This window comes from Marmota marmota, unplaced genomic scaffold, assembly GCF_001458135.2.
Source record: "Marmota marmota marmota unplaced genomic scaffold, marMar, whole genome shotgun sequence".
Taxonomy (NCBI): domain Eukaryota; kingdom Metazoa; phylum Chordata; class Mammalia; order Rodentia; family Sciuridae; genus Marmota; species Marmota marmota.
The window spans coordinates 59,811,639-59,830,517 of NW_025999977.1; the positions used below are offsets into that span (position 1 = coordinate 59,811,639).

At 51.3% G+C, this 18,879-nt stretch overlaps 1 protein-coding gene across 30 annotated transcripts in view; it reads left to right on the forward strand.

The window, feature by feature from the left end:
• Myt1l (myelin transcription factor 1 like) overlaps window positions 1–18,879 on the forward strand; it is a 340,605-nt gene that overhangs the window by 276,134 nt on the left and 45,592 nt on the right. For 21 of the 30 annotated variants that reach the window (XM_048804898.1, XM_048804919.1, XM_048804894.1 and 18 more), the window contains 4 exons: window positions 2,003–2,239; window positions 3,741–3,862; window positions 4,212–4,274; window positions 4,705–4,773. In XM_048804898.1, the coding sequence (XP_048660855.1) occupies window positions 2,003–2,239; window positions 3,741–3,862; window positions 4,212–4,274; window positions 4,705–4,773 (491 nt within the window). Of the gene's footprint in view, window positions 1–2,002; window positions 2,240–3,740; window positions 3,863–4,211; window positions 4,275–4,704; window positions 4,774–5,882; window positions 7,874–18,879 lie in introns of those variants that run through there. The other 9 variants (XM_048804906.1, XM_048804907.1, XM_048804911.1 and 6 more) reach the window with 3 other exon arrangements.

The window sequence follows — 18,879 nt, forward strand, 5'->3', positions numbered from 1 at the left end:
TGGCCGCGGGCGGGCCCGGGAGGCGGGGCTTCTGCTCGCGCAACCGCACAGAGCCAGCTGCGCTGCAGCCGCGCGGGGGCGCTCTGCAGGTGCGGCACGTCCTTCACCTGAGCAGTGACGCCGCGCGGCTCCAGCTGCCCATTGCACCACTGCCCAGGAGACCCATGTGCTCTAGGTCAGGAGAAATCGCCAGGCCTCTCCGTCTTTAGGGTGGAAAATCGGTTCTGTAAACTCTGAGCTGTGTCCCACATGTTACTGAGTTACTCAAAAGTAACTCAAACATCAAAAGTCTTCGTGGCGTTTCAGATGACCTCACAGAGAACTCAAAGAGCAAAGCACCTTGACGTTAAATGGGAGGAAGGTTTGGCAGCACCCTTATCAAATAGAGGCGGGCTGCCCCTCAGCCACATTTCCAATTGATGGCCCGGGAGCAAGTCACATGGCGCTGCTAGTCCACACTGTCACAGATGCTGGAAGGGAGCGCAGGGGTGACCGGCTTTCCTACTGTTCATTTCCTCACCAAAGGGCTCCTACGTGTGCTCAGAGAGGAGAGGGAGCGCTCCCGCACGGCAGAATGGAGAGCTGTCTCGCCCGGGCCGCTAGGGGGCCGGCGAGAGCCCGGCTGCCAGGGAGTGGCCCATTGTGTTCTGAGCGCAGGCTCTGGCTTGTGGATGTCAGCCACTCTCCTGATAGACAAAAGGGCGCTCTCTCCATTACCTAAAGCCAATCGGCCATGCTGCATTCGCTAACAGCTCTGACAGTAGTCCTTATAAATGAGTATAATTTGTGTGGATGGAGAAAGGTCAGTAATCTTATGTTTTGCAAATGCTTTTTCTTTTTGATATTTTTATTCCTAGTAGTGGAGCAGCATTAGGGGCGTGCAGTTTTCATGTGATCAGGGCTGATAAAATGCAAGACTCCCATGAAAGATTCCTCCGGGGCAAGACAGAAACTTCTATTTTAGTTTAGTTTTCACTTTCTTAAACTAAGAGAGTAACTCAAACATCATGTCAGCCAAAATGAGTATCAGAGCTTGAGATCAGGATGTTCTTAGGCAGGATGATGCTGGACACATACCGGGGACAGCCTCAGTCCAGGACTCCCAGTGGTGGATCCTCCTTGGCAATGACATTCAGAGGGAAGTGCTGCTGGGTCCTTCCTGGCAGGCAGCAGTTTCACTCCATCTCTGACATCACACTTTTGTCCAAAAAAGTGTAACTCTGCCAGAAAAGTGGAGAATTATTGGGGGCATTTCTGCCCTCCATGGGCCCCTCTCCCCCTCCTCCTGCAGGTGGGAAGGAGCCTCATCTCCCTAAAGCATTCTTACCTTGAAACGCACCTCTCTGGTTTGTTCCTGGGCAGTTGGCTGCAGTGCAGGGCGCTGACACATAGTGCAGGTCAGACCCAGCCCTGTGCCAGGCTGCGCTGCACACCTCTGCAAGCAGAGTCCTCAGCACTGCACAGGGTTCAGAAAGAAAATCAGTTCCTTTCCCCTCCTTCCTTCATCCTTGAGTCTTTCGTTTTCCTCCTAATTCCTGAAACATTGGCATCAATGAAACTAAAGGAAAGTTCATAAGCTGATATGTACGCACACAGACATACACACGGAGAGACACACACATTTTTGATCTTGTAGGCATTTGAACTCTAATGACATCAAAAAGAAGAACTTCTTTGAATTTCTTATGGCCATGCTCATTTCTAAAAGCAGAGATGCACTGGAGGGAATGGGAAAAGAGAGGGAGGGGGGAAAGATGGCAGAAAAATAGGGAAAAGGTCAAATGGAGAGACAGATCCATTCATCAGTCTCCACACAATTTTCCAGGTAAGCCCGGGGTAGCTGACATGGCCATCAGACCAAGCTGGCCTGCCTTGGGAGTGACAGTAATGAGGAGTTTGGGGGTGAACATGACACTGCTGAGGGCAGGGCCACAGTCTGGGCGCACAGGATGGGATGTCCCAAGTGCTCAGGCCCGGCTGTCACATGTCTCTCTGCCAACAGAACCCTGACATGGACGTGGATGAGAATGGCACCCTGGACCTCAGCATGAACAAACAGAGGCCGCGGGATAGCTGCTGCCCTGTCCTGACGCCCCTGGAGCCCATGTCCCCTCAGCAGCAGGCAGTGATGAGCAGCCGGTGCTTCCAGCTCAGCGAGGGGGACTGCTGGGACTTGCCAGTGGACTACACCAAGATGAAGCCCCGACGGGTGGACGAGGATGATCCCAAAGAGATGGCCGTATGTCCTTTGTCCCTTCTCTTGGCTCTGGCTGTGATCTTTGAGAGGCTGGAGTAGGCTTGGCTGAGAGCAGATGCCATTTGCACACCCTTCAAAAAAAGCCCAGTTTTTCTTTAAATATGGCTTTCAGCTGCCTAGGATTTAGGTAGGGACACTTCTCCCTGACCTGAAAGAGATGGTGGCATACCGGTTTGGGGGAAACAAACTGTTGACTCTTACATTGTATTCCTGACAAGTGTGCTTTGCTACAAACGTTGCTCTGGGGAAAGGCACAGGCAGCACTAGTTCCTTGTCAAAGCAGAAGCTCAGGTTTCTCTGCTAGGAGAGGCTGGCAATGAGCAGTGAGTGTGGGAAGCAGCCGATGGCTGCCGGCATGCTCTCTGAAGCGAAGGACAGGGCTCCTCTCCAAGACACACCACCTCAGAGGACTGTGCCTGGCCTTGAATGCACAATCACCCAGCCTTGTTAGGACAATATGACACCCTTGTCAAGAACATATTGTTGAAGGAACTTGAATTTTCAAATTCAGGTTATTAAAGTGGATATAAGAGGCTAAAAGAGGAAGGAAGGAAGGAAGGAAGGAAGGATTATTTTTCTTTATTGGATTTTTTCATGCATATTTAGACTCTCCTTTATTTCCTACAAAATGAACCCCCACCAAGCAATCGTGTCTTACAAAAACAAGGAGGTGGGAAAAGAAATATTAGCTCCATGAAGGAATTGACAGGGAAGCCACATGTCTATTGTGTTTATTCCTCAAATTGATTTAAGCATCTAGACATTGTGAAAAAAATCAAATCTGGTTGGCAAGCTAAATTCCAAAAAATTGTTGTTCTCTCCTGCAATGTTAAATCATTACTACCAAAAAATACACTGTATTTGAATCCCCAAATTTATTATAATTAGAATTAAGCTCCCATACAGGGACAAAAACTCTCGTCTTGTAGGTCCTATGAGGAACAGAGCTGTGCAGTGTGAATTGAGGGCACCAACTGCCGGCGCTGCCACCTATAGGGACTCATAGGTTACTGCAAGTGGACGCAACTAAACACAGGTATTCTCAGAAAATGCTGCCCAAAGGCAGTTTAAGATCACATTCACACAGTTGTCTCCCATCGACTGAGACTTAAAGGCACATATATTAAAACACTCACCAATGACGTAGTGCTGAGTAGCTGTGCAGTGTCAGCGGTGGACAGCAGGCACCCCTGGGTACTGGATGAGAGAGACCCCCAGCTGCCACACTGGCTGTGAGTCCTGCTGCAGTTTGGCCAGCAGGAGACTGAGTAGGGGCTCTGACCACTGGCAGTTTACCATAGACTTTGAAATTTAGAGCAGCTGTGCACAGGGCAGTCTGCTTTTTCAGAAGGAGCCTTGTCAGGGAAAAGAAGCGTTGGGTTATGAATTTGTGGGAGAAGAGGTGGGGAAGCAGAGCAGGAGCCCAGCAGGTGTGGGCTGAGTTCCGGCGTTGGCTCTGAAGCTGTCTGTGTTCTGTCTACAGCCAGAAGACTTGGACCCATTCCAGGAGGCTCTGGAAGAAAGAAGGTACCCTGGGGAGGTGACCATCCCGAGCCCCAAGCCCAAGTACCCCCAGTGCAAGGAGAGCAAAAAGGACCTAATAACGTAAGCATGACGCGAGGTGAAACTCCGACTCTCCTCAGTCCTCCCTTCCTTTGGCTTATTTCTAAAGACCGGTCTGCACCCGCCTTGCCGTTTGAGCATGCGCGTTCGCGGCACCCGGCGTCTCCAGCTGCCAGTCAGTAGGCGCGAGGCTGACCTGTGCCTGCTGGTTCTCAATGATGCTCTGTCGTTCGGAAGCGTCATCTCATTTGATCCTGTGCACTTCCCAGCTGTCCTTCAGGGTGCTTAATCCCCTTGCAGACATTGCAGCTAAACTGGAAACAATGAAACTCTTTGGAAGTTTTCTAAACGTACTTACTGTTCTGGCTGTTCTGTTTTTGTTTGGTGGCAGATGTCCAACTCCGGGGTGTGATGGGAGTGGTCATGTGACTGGCAATTACGCCTCACACAGAAGGTGTGGCTTCATTCTCTCATGGTGGATTCTGTCTTCAATTTATTGTTTTCAGCTTACCTCAACAATGCTGTCAAGTACCAACGTTGATTCTGTGTTGACCCCTAAGTGCTCTATGTTGACCTTCAAAAGCATGCTGACTTACGTGTTGTATAATGTCTTTTAATCTCAAACTGCCAAAATTCGCAAAATTCTTCTCAAACGTTTAAACCTAAAAGCACAATTTAAAAAAAAAATGCTTATTAACAGAAATGTTTTCTTAAATTTACATTTGTACATATTCAGAATTAATGATACAAAAAATTCAATATACAGCACTTGCCCCATTGCTCTTCTGCATTGAACTTTTTAATTTCGACTGTATGTTGTGTTCGTTCGGGCGATTCCACTGCCTAGAGGCTCACTCACCTGCCCTCCCTGGCCTGTCTTACAGTCTGTCCGGCTGCCCACTGGCTGACAAAAGCATTCGAAGTATGCTGGCCACCAGTTCACAAGAACTCAAGTAAGCTTTAATGAAAACAATTCTCTTTTAAAAACCTATTCATTCAGTAGTTCACAAAAAATGATGTGTCATTTGAAAAGAAAATGCTTTGAAGGAGCCACCGGTGCGTACCAGTGCCATATTTAGTGCACAGGATCGGGCTTCGGGCTGAGCACATTTCTGGAAGATCCCTCCGCCATGTTCCCTTATATGCATCTCTAGTTCTTTCACATCACATCCTTCCCATCTAGAATTGTCTGAAGCACGGGTCTTATCTTCGGGTATGCATGCACCTGCAAGGAAAATTTTTCAGAGGTACTCAAACTTTTAGAAGTGATTGTAGTTTAAAAAAGAAAAGTTAAGGACCGGGGCTGTAGCTCAGTGGCAGAGGGCTTGCCTCACTGGTGGAAGGTACTGGGTTCGATCCTCAGCACCATATAAAAATAAAATAAAGGCATTGTGTCCATATACAACTAAAAAAAAAAAAGAAAAAAAGTTAAGATTTTAAACTCAAAAATTCATATAATTACTCAAAGTATGCATACTTCAGTAGCCCAAAGGAGAAGTCTGCCGTACTAGTTCTGTAAGACACCGGTACTGTTGTGAGTTAGTGCTGCTCAGGATGATGCTGCATGAATCTGTGCAGTCCTGCCGTCACGCTGCCTACGCTCACACACTGTCCAGCAGTCCTGCCTCCCCGTCCCCTAAGCCTGTGACTTTCAAGCATGAATCTTGCAAAACTGCAACCACCAGCATCTGCACCAGCCACGGAGGCTTTCCTTCTCTGAGTCTCCCCAGGGCACGTTCCAGGCCCAGACAGGACATGGGAGGAGCAGGGGCGAGTCCTGAGGGTGTGTGAGACCGCCAGGCCTCTTGTGAGGTGGTCCTTGGTGCTTGTGAGGACAGACGGGACAGTCCACACGTGACGAGAGCCAGGCACCCGGGCAGTTGTGTGTCCCCTTTGATACCCCACCTCAGGACAGGGTTCTTGATTTCCCTTCTGTTTGGAAAGGCTGTGCCCACGCCAGGAAAAGGCTGTTTTCCCCGTGTCCATCCTCCCAGCAGTCCTGGCCACAGACCAGGCTCCACAGAGCACAGGCCGTCATTTCACACCCTGTCATTTCTTGCAGGATCCCTGTCCAAGGCCCTAGTGCCATAGACCACCTGCTCATGTTCAGTGACTTCCTGAACTAGCCCTTGCGCCTCACGCCTCTCGGAGCTCTCTTCATGGACTGTGAGCCCTGGAGGGCTTCCTCTTACCTTGCAGTCCATAGCCTGGTCCAGAGCAGTGCCTGGTGGACACTTAGCCGTAGCACCTCAGAGCGGACAGCCTTAGCAGGAGCCATTCACCACACCCTGCCCAGGCCTCTTCCTGTCCCGGTGGGGACCACACTTTCCTCGTGGCCCACAGTGACTCACTGCACTTGGACCCTGGCCTCACGTCAGAATGTGACAACAGTCCTTCCTTTGCATTTCTTGATGAGGAGTACTGTGCAAAACTTGGGCAGATCTCCATTTCCCACAGACCAGCTGTCGACCAGAAAGCAGCCTGGGTGCTGCTGCATCTGTGTTCTTCTGACTGCTCATGCTCAGCCCCGAGCCCAGAGCCGTCTCTGACCATGCACTTGCATTGGCTTCTCTCCCTTAGTGCTGGGCTTGGAAGCTGATCCTAATCCCAAATTCCCTGCAGACCCCTGCTTCTGCAGTCCCCACCTTCCCTCTTCTCCCCCCCCCCACCCCGCCCCACTGGGGAGGGATTGTGGTGGTTCTCGCTCTCGCGTCCTCTAGAGCAGCACAGGCCCGGCAACACCTTCTTGCTGCCTGGGGAGAGACATGCAGTTCCAAACCTGTCTTTGCAAATAAGCTCCCCTTTTCTTGATCCTTGCTAGGAAATCTCAACTCAGATTATTTTCTGAAATGATCTATTTCTATTAATGGATCTTCAAAACTAAGAATTTCCATTCAGTGCCTTCTATAAGGAGTTCATGCTTGAGTGGCCCATTTTCACATGCTGATGTCTTTTCAAACTGAGGAAACCGTGGATCAAAATATGATCTTTGCCTTTGACATTTTAGCCAGTGAGCTCATCTCTTCTGTGTTCGGAGTCAGAAAGCTCGGCTGGGGCTTTCCTGAGCAGAGGATGTATAACCGTTTCCTGGAGAGTAATTCACACTCAAGCCCTTTCCAATGAACCTCTCTTCATATGCATGTTTTAAAGATTGATCAGTTCCTACAGCAGCCTCCCACCTGAGCAGACCAGCAGAGTCCCTACTCAGGGTACAAGGCAGCCCTGTAGTGGTTCATGGAGACCTGTTAGGCAGCAGGTCCCATTCCCTCAAGAAGTCCTCTCTTTGCATCAAATGACACGTGAAGTTTTCTGGGAGTTTTCCTCTTGTCATTTCCATCACTGAATTTTTTTAGTTGGCCATTAACAGGATACTCTTTACTATACAAGATGAATCTCACCAGGTGTACCCTAGGTCTTGGACCCTCAAAGCTCTTTGACTTCCTGAGTTAACACTGTGCTTAGTTCTTATCTGTAGCAACGGATGTGCAATAGTTTAATAAGAAATCAATAATTTTGTGTCTGATTGTGTACGGTATGTAAATTGAAAACATATTAAAATGTAATGTGTGCATGAATCTTATTCAAACACCAGAACACTACTTTCTCTGGTCCCTCATTCAACCGATGTAGAGCCAGTTCAGTTGTGGGGAATGAGGAGGGAGGGATGCAGGGGAAACCACAGGTGCTCAGAGGCAGGGTCCAGGACAGCTCTACACACCTTCCCCCAACCCGCCTCCCAGGGCCATGGGAGGAGTCCCTGGCTGTGACGCTGAGGCCATAAGTCAAAAAACAACAAAACCGTGCAAATTAAAGTGAATTTTTGGCAAGAACTCTGCTTTATATGGTTCCAAAGGGTAGTTTCTTCTCTTTAAGTTTCATTCTCTAAGACTTCCTAAAAGAAGCCACAGGAAAGCACTTGCAAATCCCCCCAAGGTTGGCCGCTGCTCTTTCTAGGGACCATGCCTCCCAACAGAAATCCCTTTCCTGCTCCAGACATGTGTCCAGTGCAGACACCAGGATGTAAGTGTTTCAGCATCTCAAGGACAATTTAAGCAAAGTCAAAGTTGATTTCAGGCAGTGGCAATGAGTTCTTCAAACAGGGCTCCAAACTAGATTCCACTGACAACTTGTTTGCCCAAATTCAGATACTCATCCTTACCCATATCTTCAGCTCACAGATGAGTGCCGTCGTTAGCACAAAGCCTGGTGGGAAGAGGGACTTGAGGCTGCAGGGGGTCTTGGATTCTCCATCTGCCCTTGGACTTACTCGTCACAGGCATGGGGATCCTGCCTGTGCTCTCACTGCTCACTGGCTCTATAGTCTCCGGCCGTGACGGGGGGCTTAGGCTTAGGCAAATAGCAAGTTTAGCCACACATGACATAACCCTGCTTTTGTAGCCTGGTTATAGTTATTTTAAAATAAAGTGTAAATCAAAGAATCAAAATCTTGAACTTGGGTCAAAACCTAAAGGCTACGTATTTCTGGGCTGTCCTTGGGCTTTTGTGTTGGGCTGTAAACCTAAGGCAGGTGCAGGGTCGTCGTTTGCAGGGCTCTGCCAGAGGACACGCGTCCCGCAGCACCAGATTCAGAGAGCAGAAGGTTCCTGCACACTTGGCCTCCTGGGGAGCAGTCCTCATTCTGTAAACTTCTGCCTCCTCCATTTACCACAGTGAACCTGTAGGACTTTGTGAGTTTTTGCTGCTATCCACTCGGGCCTGGTTTCAACAGATAGCCGTATTTCCTTCTTGAGTGTTGGCCTCTGAGTAAGCTCAGCTCATTATGACAGTTGTGAGATCCCGGCCTCTCCATAGACCAGGGGTGTCTTGCACTTTGAAGTTACCCCAGGACCCTCGATTCAGTGAGATGTCCCCTAGTTCAGCAGCACTCTTCTCCGAGCCCTGGAGCTGCCCGGCACCTCTGCAGGAGCACACATCTTGGTGAGATGGGGTGTCCCGGGAGGGTCTCCAGCACACCATCAGTGGGGACCAGGTGAGCCCTTCCCTGGCCCTGAGACTTTGCCTCCTGCCCTGAGCCACCCCTAGAACAGGGAAACCTGTTGGCAAGACATACTTTACGTGTCTCCGGGGCATGGCAGTTGGCAGAGTCAACCAAGCTTCCACACACGTCGTCGGATCTGTAAGCCAAGGTGGCAAGGGGGCTCAGGTGCCGCAGCCCGGCTGGCTGGGCAAAATAAGCGGAGGGTGACGAATAACTTGTGTACGTTGATACAGCAGGAGTGGGAGCCGTTTATTGCAGGACAGGAGCAGTATTTATACATTCCACACAGCTTATCTAATTAGCATAAACTAGATACATCAGTCAACCAATAAGGAATCTCCACACTTAATGGCTCGCTTTTGTTACTTCTCAAACCACTCCCTCTGGCATTTTGCCAGGCACCATCCAGACTTGTTTACAACTCTAACATTCCCCTGGCAAAATGCCAGGTGTTATTTTGACTTGTTTACAGACTCTAACACTCAGGTCCACTTTACAGAGGAGGGAACTGAGGCCTGGAGTGGCCTCTCAGTCCAGAGGCAGCAATGGAGTTGGAGCCATATGTCACGCTTCCCTGAGGCACATCTATGTGTTGGGTCCCCCTGAGAGGCTGTGTGCGGCTGTGGCTGTAACGGCACACTTACACAAGCTTGCTCTTGAGTGGATTTCTTATAACCCACGCAGGGCTGTCAGGAAACCACTGGGGCCAGCCAGCAGCTGCCGGGCTTCCAGGGACCCCTCACGCACCCACCATGGGAAGCCCTGTTCTCAGTCCCTCTCACGAGCAGCTAAATGCATTTTGTTCTTGGTCCAGCAAGTGCTTAGTTCTTCCATTTCTATTTCGATGTCTATAAAAGGTTTATAAGGCTTGCACAAGAGCAGATTTAAAACTACCAAATATAATTGTAGATAGGCTCATGTTTTACCACAAGTAAGGCCAGCTCCAGCTCAACGTGTGGGCAAGCACGATATGGTAAATTCTAAAATAAGAACGTTTGGGGTTTGCGTCAATCACGGACATGCACACGGGAGCTCACAGACCCATGACTGGAAAAAGGAGGATCCCATGAGTGGTGGCTCACTGGGTTCTCACAAGGTGGGAAGAGAACAGCCTCTGGCTCCTCTCCGTCCCTCATGAGTTCCTGCCCCTCAGCGAGCACACCACGGTATGAACCCCAGGTGGGGACAGCCTGGACCCTGCAGGACATGCCTCCTTGGAACGTTTGCTGGTCCAGCAAGATCCCTGCCCTGAGTCCCCTCCAGAGCCACAGGTGAGAGGCTGGCCCATCCTCACCACCGTCAACTAATCACATTTGCAGGCGCACTGAGACCAGCCCAAGCCAGCAGCAGAAGGTCCGCAATGCAAAAACCTCTGCAGAGTCCTTGTAGCACTTGGGACCCGGGCTTCTGTGCAGGGCACCCTAAGGCTCCCAGTGTGGAAGTCGGACTAAGTAATGAGGGGCAGCAGGAGGCAGGGCCACCACATGCTCCTTACAGAGAGAGCCCTCTGGCAGAGCCAACGCACAGCCCGAGGAGCACGACCTTATCTACCCCTGGAGTGGCCGTGGGGACACTGGGGAGTGTCCGTACTGGAAGGCTCTTCCAGTCCTGTGCCCCGTGGACACATCAGCCACTGAGGTGGGAAGCCAGAGTGCCTGGGGCGTTCCCAAGGACGGCGCCATCTTCCACTGTCTCACTGAAATACAGGACCGTCGATCCACTCAAACCTGAGTCTCTAACTCCGAAGACTCCACACGAGTCTGTGGTTACAAAAGGGAAAGGCCACTGCGCACTCCCACCCCTGGGTGCCTGTGGCCATCGAGAGTGACATCCTCACCTGTGCCCATGCGTGTGCCTCACCGCAGCGTCTCTGGTGGTCTTGGTTGGCTGCCTCCTGACCGGCGTGTGTTCTTCCCGTAGCTACACCCACGTCCAGAGCTCTTTGTCCCCAGCCAGTGCGTTCCTCTGTGCTCCCACTGCTCCTCCAGGAATAAGGACCAGCAGGTGGACCCCCAAGCACTGATTTCCACGTGGAAACACAGACTGTGAGCACACCTGCAGAGGCACCACGGCCGGGCAAACGCCATTCATTCGTGTTTTGAAAACATCTAATCAGTACCCAGAGACAAGGCCATGCCTGCCCTCCACAAGCTCATGGCACACATTCAGGATACAGGGAAACATACATCAGACTTCCAGGAGGTGCACCGGACACAACTGGGGTCAGGCCAGGGAGGCACTTGGCCATCTGGACTGAATCTGGGAGTGGCCAGTGCTGGCCTAGCGGTGAGCGGAAGTGCAAAGAGGGTCACAGTGGGCAGAGCGCCTCATGGACACAGCAGGTTCCACTGCCACAAATGGCTCAGTCACCCTGGGCAGAGGACACAGCCACAGAGGACCACAAGGATGTGACTCACGGAGTGCTGGTGAGCCCAGCGGATACTGTTCTGGGATTCAGCGGCAGCAGCAGGCCACCAGCAGAGCCAGGGCGTGGACTGTGGAGAGGGAGGGAGGACAGGCGGAGGAGGAGGGTGGGGACCTAGGGAAGGCCGGGGAGCAGACCCAGGGCTGGCCCTGCTCTCTGCCACCCAGGAGGGAGGGCGAACCTGCCCGGGGAGAGACACAGAAGGTCCTCCAGCAAGGCCAGCTCCGGCCACAGAGCCGTGGGGGCCATGTCAGCAAGAGTGGCCTCTCCTGGAAAGGCAGGGGGCAACTCCCTCAGGACCCTGGTTTTCAAAACAGGATGCACTGGACCAACGGTGAGAGAACACGCCCAGCACCTTCTCTGCTGCACTTGCTGGTGGCCTGCCGCCATCGGGTCTTCATCTGGCAGGTAGAAAGCAAAATTCCCAGGTTTGGGGTTGATATTCCATCACCCAGTTTCACAAAAAATATAAAATGTGATGAATGCAAACAGTTTCTCCAGTCACGTACAATGAGGGGTCCCCTAGGAGGCTCCCCAAGGACCTGCCACTCCCAGAGCCCCACGTCAGGACCCTCACTGTCCGCACTCAGGCCTGCCTCCCCTCTTCCTTGTCTTGTCTGGACGCATCTTAAACCACAAGAGCACTGTTCTGCTTGTGTGCGCCTGGTGGGGGACAGGATACTGAGACCAAACTGGGAATGAACCAAACTGAGAACAGGCTACAAAGCCACGTCTCCTGTGACATGAGTCTTGGCATTTCGTCCTCTCCCTTTGAAATCATGAAACCTGAAATACAGGCATCGAGACGTCCTTAAGGATATTGCCTACTTCCAGAACATAAGAAATTGTCATTGACTCAAATACAAAATAATTCTCTTACAGAAATCATCTGAAATTATTCTTTGAGCAAATCAACTTCTTAACTTCTGGATTACTTTTCTTTGTAAAACATACACAGCACACCAGAAGTCAGAGAATTTACATGTCTTACAATTTTATGCACTGCAGTTTAAAGTTATTTTAAATATATATGCATATTTTCAAATCATAAATTTCGAATTCATCTTATAAATTCTCTCTCTTTCTCCCTCTCTCTCTCTCTCTCTCTCTCTCTCACACACACACACACACACACACACACACACACCTTTGTTGTAAACCTAGAATTCGAACCAGACGTGTTTCCTTTCACAAACATTTAACTGATCTCTGAGCTGTCTCCATGGCTCACATCTGGCTGGGTTTGGCCTCTCCTGGTTACTGGGAATGGCCCCATCTCCATCCCATCCTTGCACACTGGGGGAGTCTGAAGAGGCAGCCCTCGGACATGGTGGGCTGCAGGTCTGTGCCCAACACCAGGTCCTGGGTAGAGGAGGAGAGAGACCAAGTGGGAAGGCCCAGCTGGGAACACCAAGCTACATTGGCCTTTTGCTGTAGAGTCAAGGTTTTAATGCTTTGCTAATTTATAATACCCTAGAGCAAAATGAATGAAATTGGAAATAAAATAGATGTTCCCTTTGGGAAATTATTGACAAGGCTTTGGGAGGGCTTCTTTTCCCCGGCAATTTCAGGAGAGAATCACTCTCTTCCAGCTCTTTCTTGATTGGATGAGATTAGGCTGCTCCTGCAAAGGAGAGCTGGGGAAGCGCCTCCCCACTGCTGCAGACCTGACCCCGGTGCACTCCGCCTGTTTATGGACTTACTCCTCCACGGCCCATGATCTCCAGGCAGTGGCAATCCAAGGAGAGGGGCAAATCCTCAGTCCTGCTCTTCTGCATTCTTACAGAAAGAGCTTTGTCCCTGACACCACTGAAGTCCGTCCATTTTTTTGACAATCATCTGGGTCCTCTGTGGCTTGTTTTCTCTGTTTGGAGTTGGGAGGTGAGACATCTGGTCTCCCTGAAAGGAAAGCAGGGAACACCCTAACAGCTGAAGCTCTGGGCGTCTGGTTCTCCTGGCTCCTCCTAAGCCAGAGCACGCTGCAGACACATCCTGACAGCCAGGGCAGAATGCTCAGGGCTGCGACACGAGTCTCCAAAAAAGACTGAGCCACGCTGTCCATTTGCCCTGAGCTGCCCAGGCACCACGGCCACTGTGCCTGAGGACTTGAACTCCTGGTTGTATTGAATGTGTCCTGATGGAAATTTAAATGCTGCATATATCGAGAGGATGCACAGATTGGGCAATGCCAAAGGGGGAAATAGACTTCGTTGACATCATCTTTCACGCCCATAACCACATTCTAGAAGGTGGAGGAAAGTCGGCTCCTGCACTGAGCAGTCTTCCTTTGGCATCTTGGTCCTCCGTGATGTTGTGAGCTAGGAGGGCACTGACGGACAGACGCATGCTCTTTATGGATGCACAGTTCTCTCATCACGTGACCAGTGTAGATGGACCAAAGCTGAGTGTGACTGAATCCCAGTGCTGCTGCTGTTGGAGCGTCTGCTGGCTGAGGCCTGGGAAGGGCAGGGAGGCCCACTCCACAGCCAGAGGAAGGCTGACATTTATGTTTATTTCTAAAACACATTCTACTTCATTACCTCCAGGCAGGTGCAAGAATTCAGCCTTGGAAGGGTAGGAGTGGCCGGAGTTCCAGAGGACTTAACTGGCAGCCACATCCGCAGCCATGGGGACTCTGGAGTTGCCAGAACCTCTTCCCACACAAACCCCACCTGCAGAGAAACACTCCAGGCAGGCTGCAGGGCCTCCCTGACCCACTCTCCTGGTGTCTAAATTGTGACAATGGCTTGATCGTGCATTGTTTACAATTTAGGATACAAATCAGTGACCTTTCTTAGCTTATTCTCAATCTCATGGCCAGTAGGGGCCAGCCTGATCAGACACTAGACTGGAGCCTTCGGGGGCTGTACCCACAGGCTCCAAGGCTGCCGCTTGATTCCTGGTACTTACTCTCTATTTTTCTTGATAAGGCCAAATACTGAAGGCACTGTATTCTGATCATGCTGTTTAATTTGATTGGGATAAAGAATATACACAACACATGAAATCACCTAATACTAGCACAAATATCCCTCAGTTCGGAGGAAAGAAGCATACTATTAATTAAGCAAGAATATTTATAAATGACTTCTTGGGCACAAAATAAATTCAAAAAATCGAAAAAACAGAGAAAACAGAATTACATACATCCCCACCACTCTATGCTTATGTTAATGTTTTGATCAATCATGAAGTGATCTATGATCTTAAAGCCTTTCTTCTGGCTTAGTATGTAGATGATATAATCTCATTTTTAATACCCTCATAATATCTCTGGGGCAAAATGTCTCTGGAGTTTCCATCGTGACAAATCAACCCCTGGGCAGTGTTCTAAGGCAGGGGTCCCCAGGGAGGCTCCTTCTGCTAGGTCCAGCCGTGACACTGCGCCTCTCCAGGGCTAGACTCTCACGGTCAGATCAAGCTGTGTCTGCGTGGGTCCCGTGCGTCAGCCCCATAGTTAAAAGCCTCAGCCACAGTACAGCAGCCAGGTCTGCTTCCTCCAGGCTCCTGACACCTGGGGAAACAGCAGGCGTCTGATCCCTGTGTCCTTGTAGCCCACCTGCAAGGGAGGGGCCCAGAGAAAGTTCTAGAATGTGCAGCAGGGTGCTGGCTGGAGGTCTTGATTGGACTTGGGGCTCTGTCGGGATGAGCTTTTAGCCAGGTGTAGTTTACAGATCTCTTTGGGGTAGGGACGGAGTTCCCGGTGAAGGGGCAATGCTGGCTGCAGCTGTCACCCTGACCCTGCAGGGCCTCGCAGTCAGGTGGCTCTCAGAGGCTCAGTGGGCGGCAGGCAGTGAGCATGGACCAGGAAGGACACCCAGACTGACCCTCCTCGTCCTCTACTGCTGGACAGAAAGAAGCAAAGGCCCTCTGGAGCTTTCTGCTTCCAGGCCCGTGGGAAGGTCCAGAAAAGCTGGTCACTGTGGAAATGAAGGTCACTACAAAGTTGTGAAACCTTCCACTCCAGTGCCTCGCGTCCCAGAGTGCAGGGTTCCGCCTACACACTGCTAAATATCCCCTAAAACAAGGCGTAGAGCCTCAGTGCTGACCACACAGCAGCCCTCACACCTCTGTGTGGACACAGAATTGCATTTCAGTCAAAGCTGTGCATCTGACTGGCTCAGGTAGCAGCACCATGGGTTATTTACAAACAATTTAAATGCTGCTGCTCACCAACACCTCGACAAGGAGTCAGGACAGGGCATGCAGGGGGCAAACACCCTGTACAGTGACGTGGTGAGGCTGGCTGCCAGGCAGCAGGGGGCTGCAGTTCATTCTCAATGGAGACCCAGCACACACAGACAAAGGCTTAGGCATCACACTTGCAGGTCCAGAGAGAACTAAAACCAGTGTCTTGGAGAGGAGATCTCTTCCTGTCCACCCCCCACCCCCACTCACTGCTTGAGGATGTCACCCAGCCTAATGAGGCAACTGTGGACACTACGAGGGGCAGGGAGAGGAGGAAACACGGGCCTCTCGGGAAGCGCTCTGGTTTCACCTTTGGCAGGAGGGACATCCACAGTCCTGGACACATAGGAAACAGTGCAAGGACTCAAACATTTTCCTTAATCCTTAAAATGACCCCTTCAGATGCACCACGCACCTCCTGGTCCACAGTGATATGGTGCCCTCCTGCTTGGCGCCCAGCAATGCAGGCATAGGCATCGAAATGACCCTTCTGGACCCCTTTGTCATTCAGGCTCCCAGCCAGAGCTTAGCCAGACCTGGCCAGCCTACCCCAGACCAGTGAGCGCACCATTCCAGCCAGCAGCTCAGTGCTGTGCCGCCCTGAACAGGGCACTGCATCTCCCACTGCACGTCCCAGGGGACTTGGCTTCTTCCTGTGGTGACTGTGTGCCATCTTGCTCTGCAGTTGTCTGGTGGCCTAGGTCATGTGCCAGGACTTCAGTGCCTAAATGTCTGCCATCTCTAAAGCACTATGCAAATTGCAGCAAATGGCAAATCCAAGTCATCGACTAAACTAGTTAACACAGAAGAGAAAACACTTATTTGCACCACAGAAACGCGAGAAACCCAAGTCCTCAGGTGGAACAGCTGAGGGGAGCTGATGGGGCAGTGCACAGCCCCACGGTGCCCTTCGGGATCTGAGTTTGCCCCTTGGCTTCTTGAGCACCAAGCTCCTCCTTGTGAAGACAAGAGTGCACAGTTTTCCAGAAGTTTCACAAGAGCTTGAGAATCTTATCGTCCTGGGTGGAAATGGGCTATAATGAGGAGTGAGCTTTATAAAGTCACCTTCTTAAAGAGCAGACAGCCTAGGTGGTGGCCACAGTGGCGTGTTAGTGGGAGCCAGGTGCAATACCACAGGGAGGTGACCACACTGCAGCATGTGCGGAGACAGCCCCACCTCCTGGCCACGTGCAGTTCTTACCCCCTGAACCAGGAACCCTCCAGCTACTGAGCAGACATGGAAAAAGTCAGATTTCCTGGGCTACAGGACCAAAGTCAGGGCGGAAGCTGTGTCCCTGCCCATCAGCAAGGCCTAGATACCTCTCACCTGCCCTGCACGCTGGTGGCTAAGTCCTCGGTGTGTCTTCATGGCAAGCAGAGGGGCACTGGGCACACAGCTGAGGGCTGGCCAGTGTGGCAGAGTCTGAGTGTGAAGACGTGTTCCCCTTCATGCTGCTCAGACGTCACCAGGGAGGAGTCCTGAGCCCTGCTGAGCACAACGCCACCCATGGCCTGTGTTCGCCACCAGCTAGGCCTTTTCTCCTATCACTTTCCAGATTTAAAACTGGTTTTGGGAGAATTTGAATTTTGCCTGTTTTTAAGACCTGCATTGTTCGTAGACAGAACTGACATGAGTGTTTGGTTATGTTGAATGGCACCTGCCCCCACTCCTGCCAGAAGGCTTCACCCAGAGGCCTCTCTCTGCAAGTCCTTGCTCCTGGTTTAGCATCCTGTCACCTCGGCTCTTCCCATAGGACAGGTGCCTTCCTCCTGTCCCTCACCGTCCCTTGCCACACCTTGCCACACTCATGAGTCTGAGCTTAGTGGGAAGCTAGGAGCTCTCTGTCGCTGAGTCCTCAGGCCCAGAGCTTCACGTGAGCGCTGCCCTCAGGGCACGCTGTGACAGCGACCAAGTGATGGAGACGGGAGGCGGGAAGCCACCTCGGATCAGCAAGCTGTCCTTGAGTCTGCAGGGAAGTCCATCTGTCAGTGTTTTCTGGGTATGGGAAATGGCTCCCGGTTACAAGAGGCGCCTGGGTTTTACAGTTTACCGTAAGCGTGACTTAATCATTGGAGACTGCAGACATGCAGTTTGGTCAGGCTGGGACCTAGTTGTTCAGGTTACAGTTGTAACTCAGGAAAGCAGCCGTAAACATTTTGAACCGCTTGTCACTGGGAAAAGCTCAGAACTCGAGGTTCACTGCTTCATACCAGAGCCTCACTATGTGCTTTCCTCCTTCCAGGACTCATCGCAGTGGGCAAGGGTAGAAGTCCAGGGTCCAGCGTCTCAGTATTCGCCTCTTTCAGGACCCACTGGGGTTGGGAGGGGGTGAAGGTTTGCTTCCGGTGGAGATGCTGGGGATGAGCCCGGGAAGGGATGAAAGTTTGCTTTTTCCTTCGGGGCCCATTGTTAATGTTTGGCTGATTTCCCTCCCTCCTCCCAAGCCACACTGTCCCTCCGTTTTTCTTGGGGAGCTGTCTTGTAGGAATATTATTTTCCATGACTCTTCACCTGACCCTCCTGGTGGCACTTGTCCACCTGTTGGGCATCATATTTTGTCGGTGAGCCAGCTTGCTTTAAATTAAACATGCAGCGTTTTCCGCTTGGTTGTCCTGATGCCAGCCGGGCTCAGTCCTGGGGGCCAGGGCTCTGTCAGAGCTCACAGGAGGGCATGCTCCGCGGCCTAAGGACTTGGACGCTTTTGCCAGGACAGTATGCCCAGAGCCCAGAATGGTACCTGACCGCATTGGGCACTGGATGGACATTCATGGATCATTGAATCACAACTTCTAGTCACTCCTGACCTACAACAGAGGGTGGGGAGAGTCTTCACATATCACAGTGCCATGGGCCCATGATTCCACCACATCTCGCCCTCAGAATCAGCTGACAGTGGTGAGGGCCTCTCCCAGAGGCAGCTCCTTACCTCTCTGGATGCTTCTCTGCTCTTGATATGATGACCAGAATTTTCACCACTGAAAATGCCCACCTCTAGTGCTGAACTCCCCAGGGATATACGGAATGAGTGTTGAGGCTAAAGAGAAATAGTCTGATTTTCGCTTTTATTTCAAGTACTTGATATCTATCATTTATTTATTTTTCTGCAAATGTGGTCAGTGTGTTCACTTGGGCTCTCGGCCTGGGCCATGAGCAGCAAGGCACAGGTGCACACCTGCCCACTGGGCCCAGTACTTCATGGCTTCCCTGGCCTTCTGTAAAGGCCAAGGCAGGAGCCCCGAGCACAGGTCACACACAGACCCAGAGCCAGACCTCCGAGGTCAGACCTGGCTTGGCCACCCTGCAGTCCTGGTGAGGTGCCCCACCTTTCCTGCCTCCCCTCTTGGAGCAGGGAGAGTGCGGGCGCCTTCTCACAGGTGAGTCATGTTTGTAAAGTGCTCCTAATAGTGCTGACGTCCAGAACAGCTGAACAGTGCCTTTGTTCAATG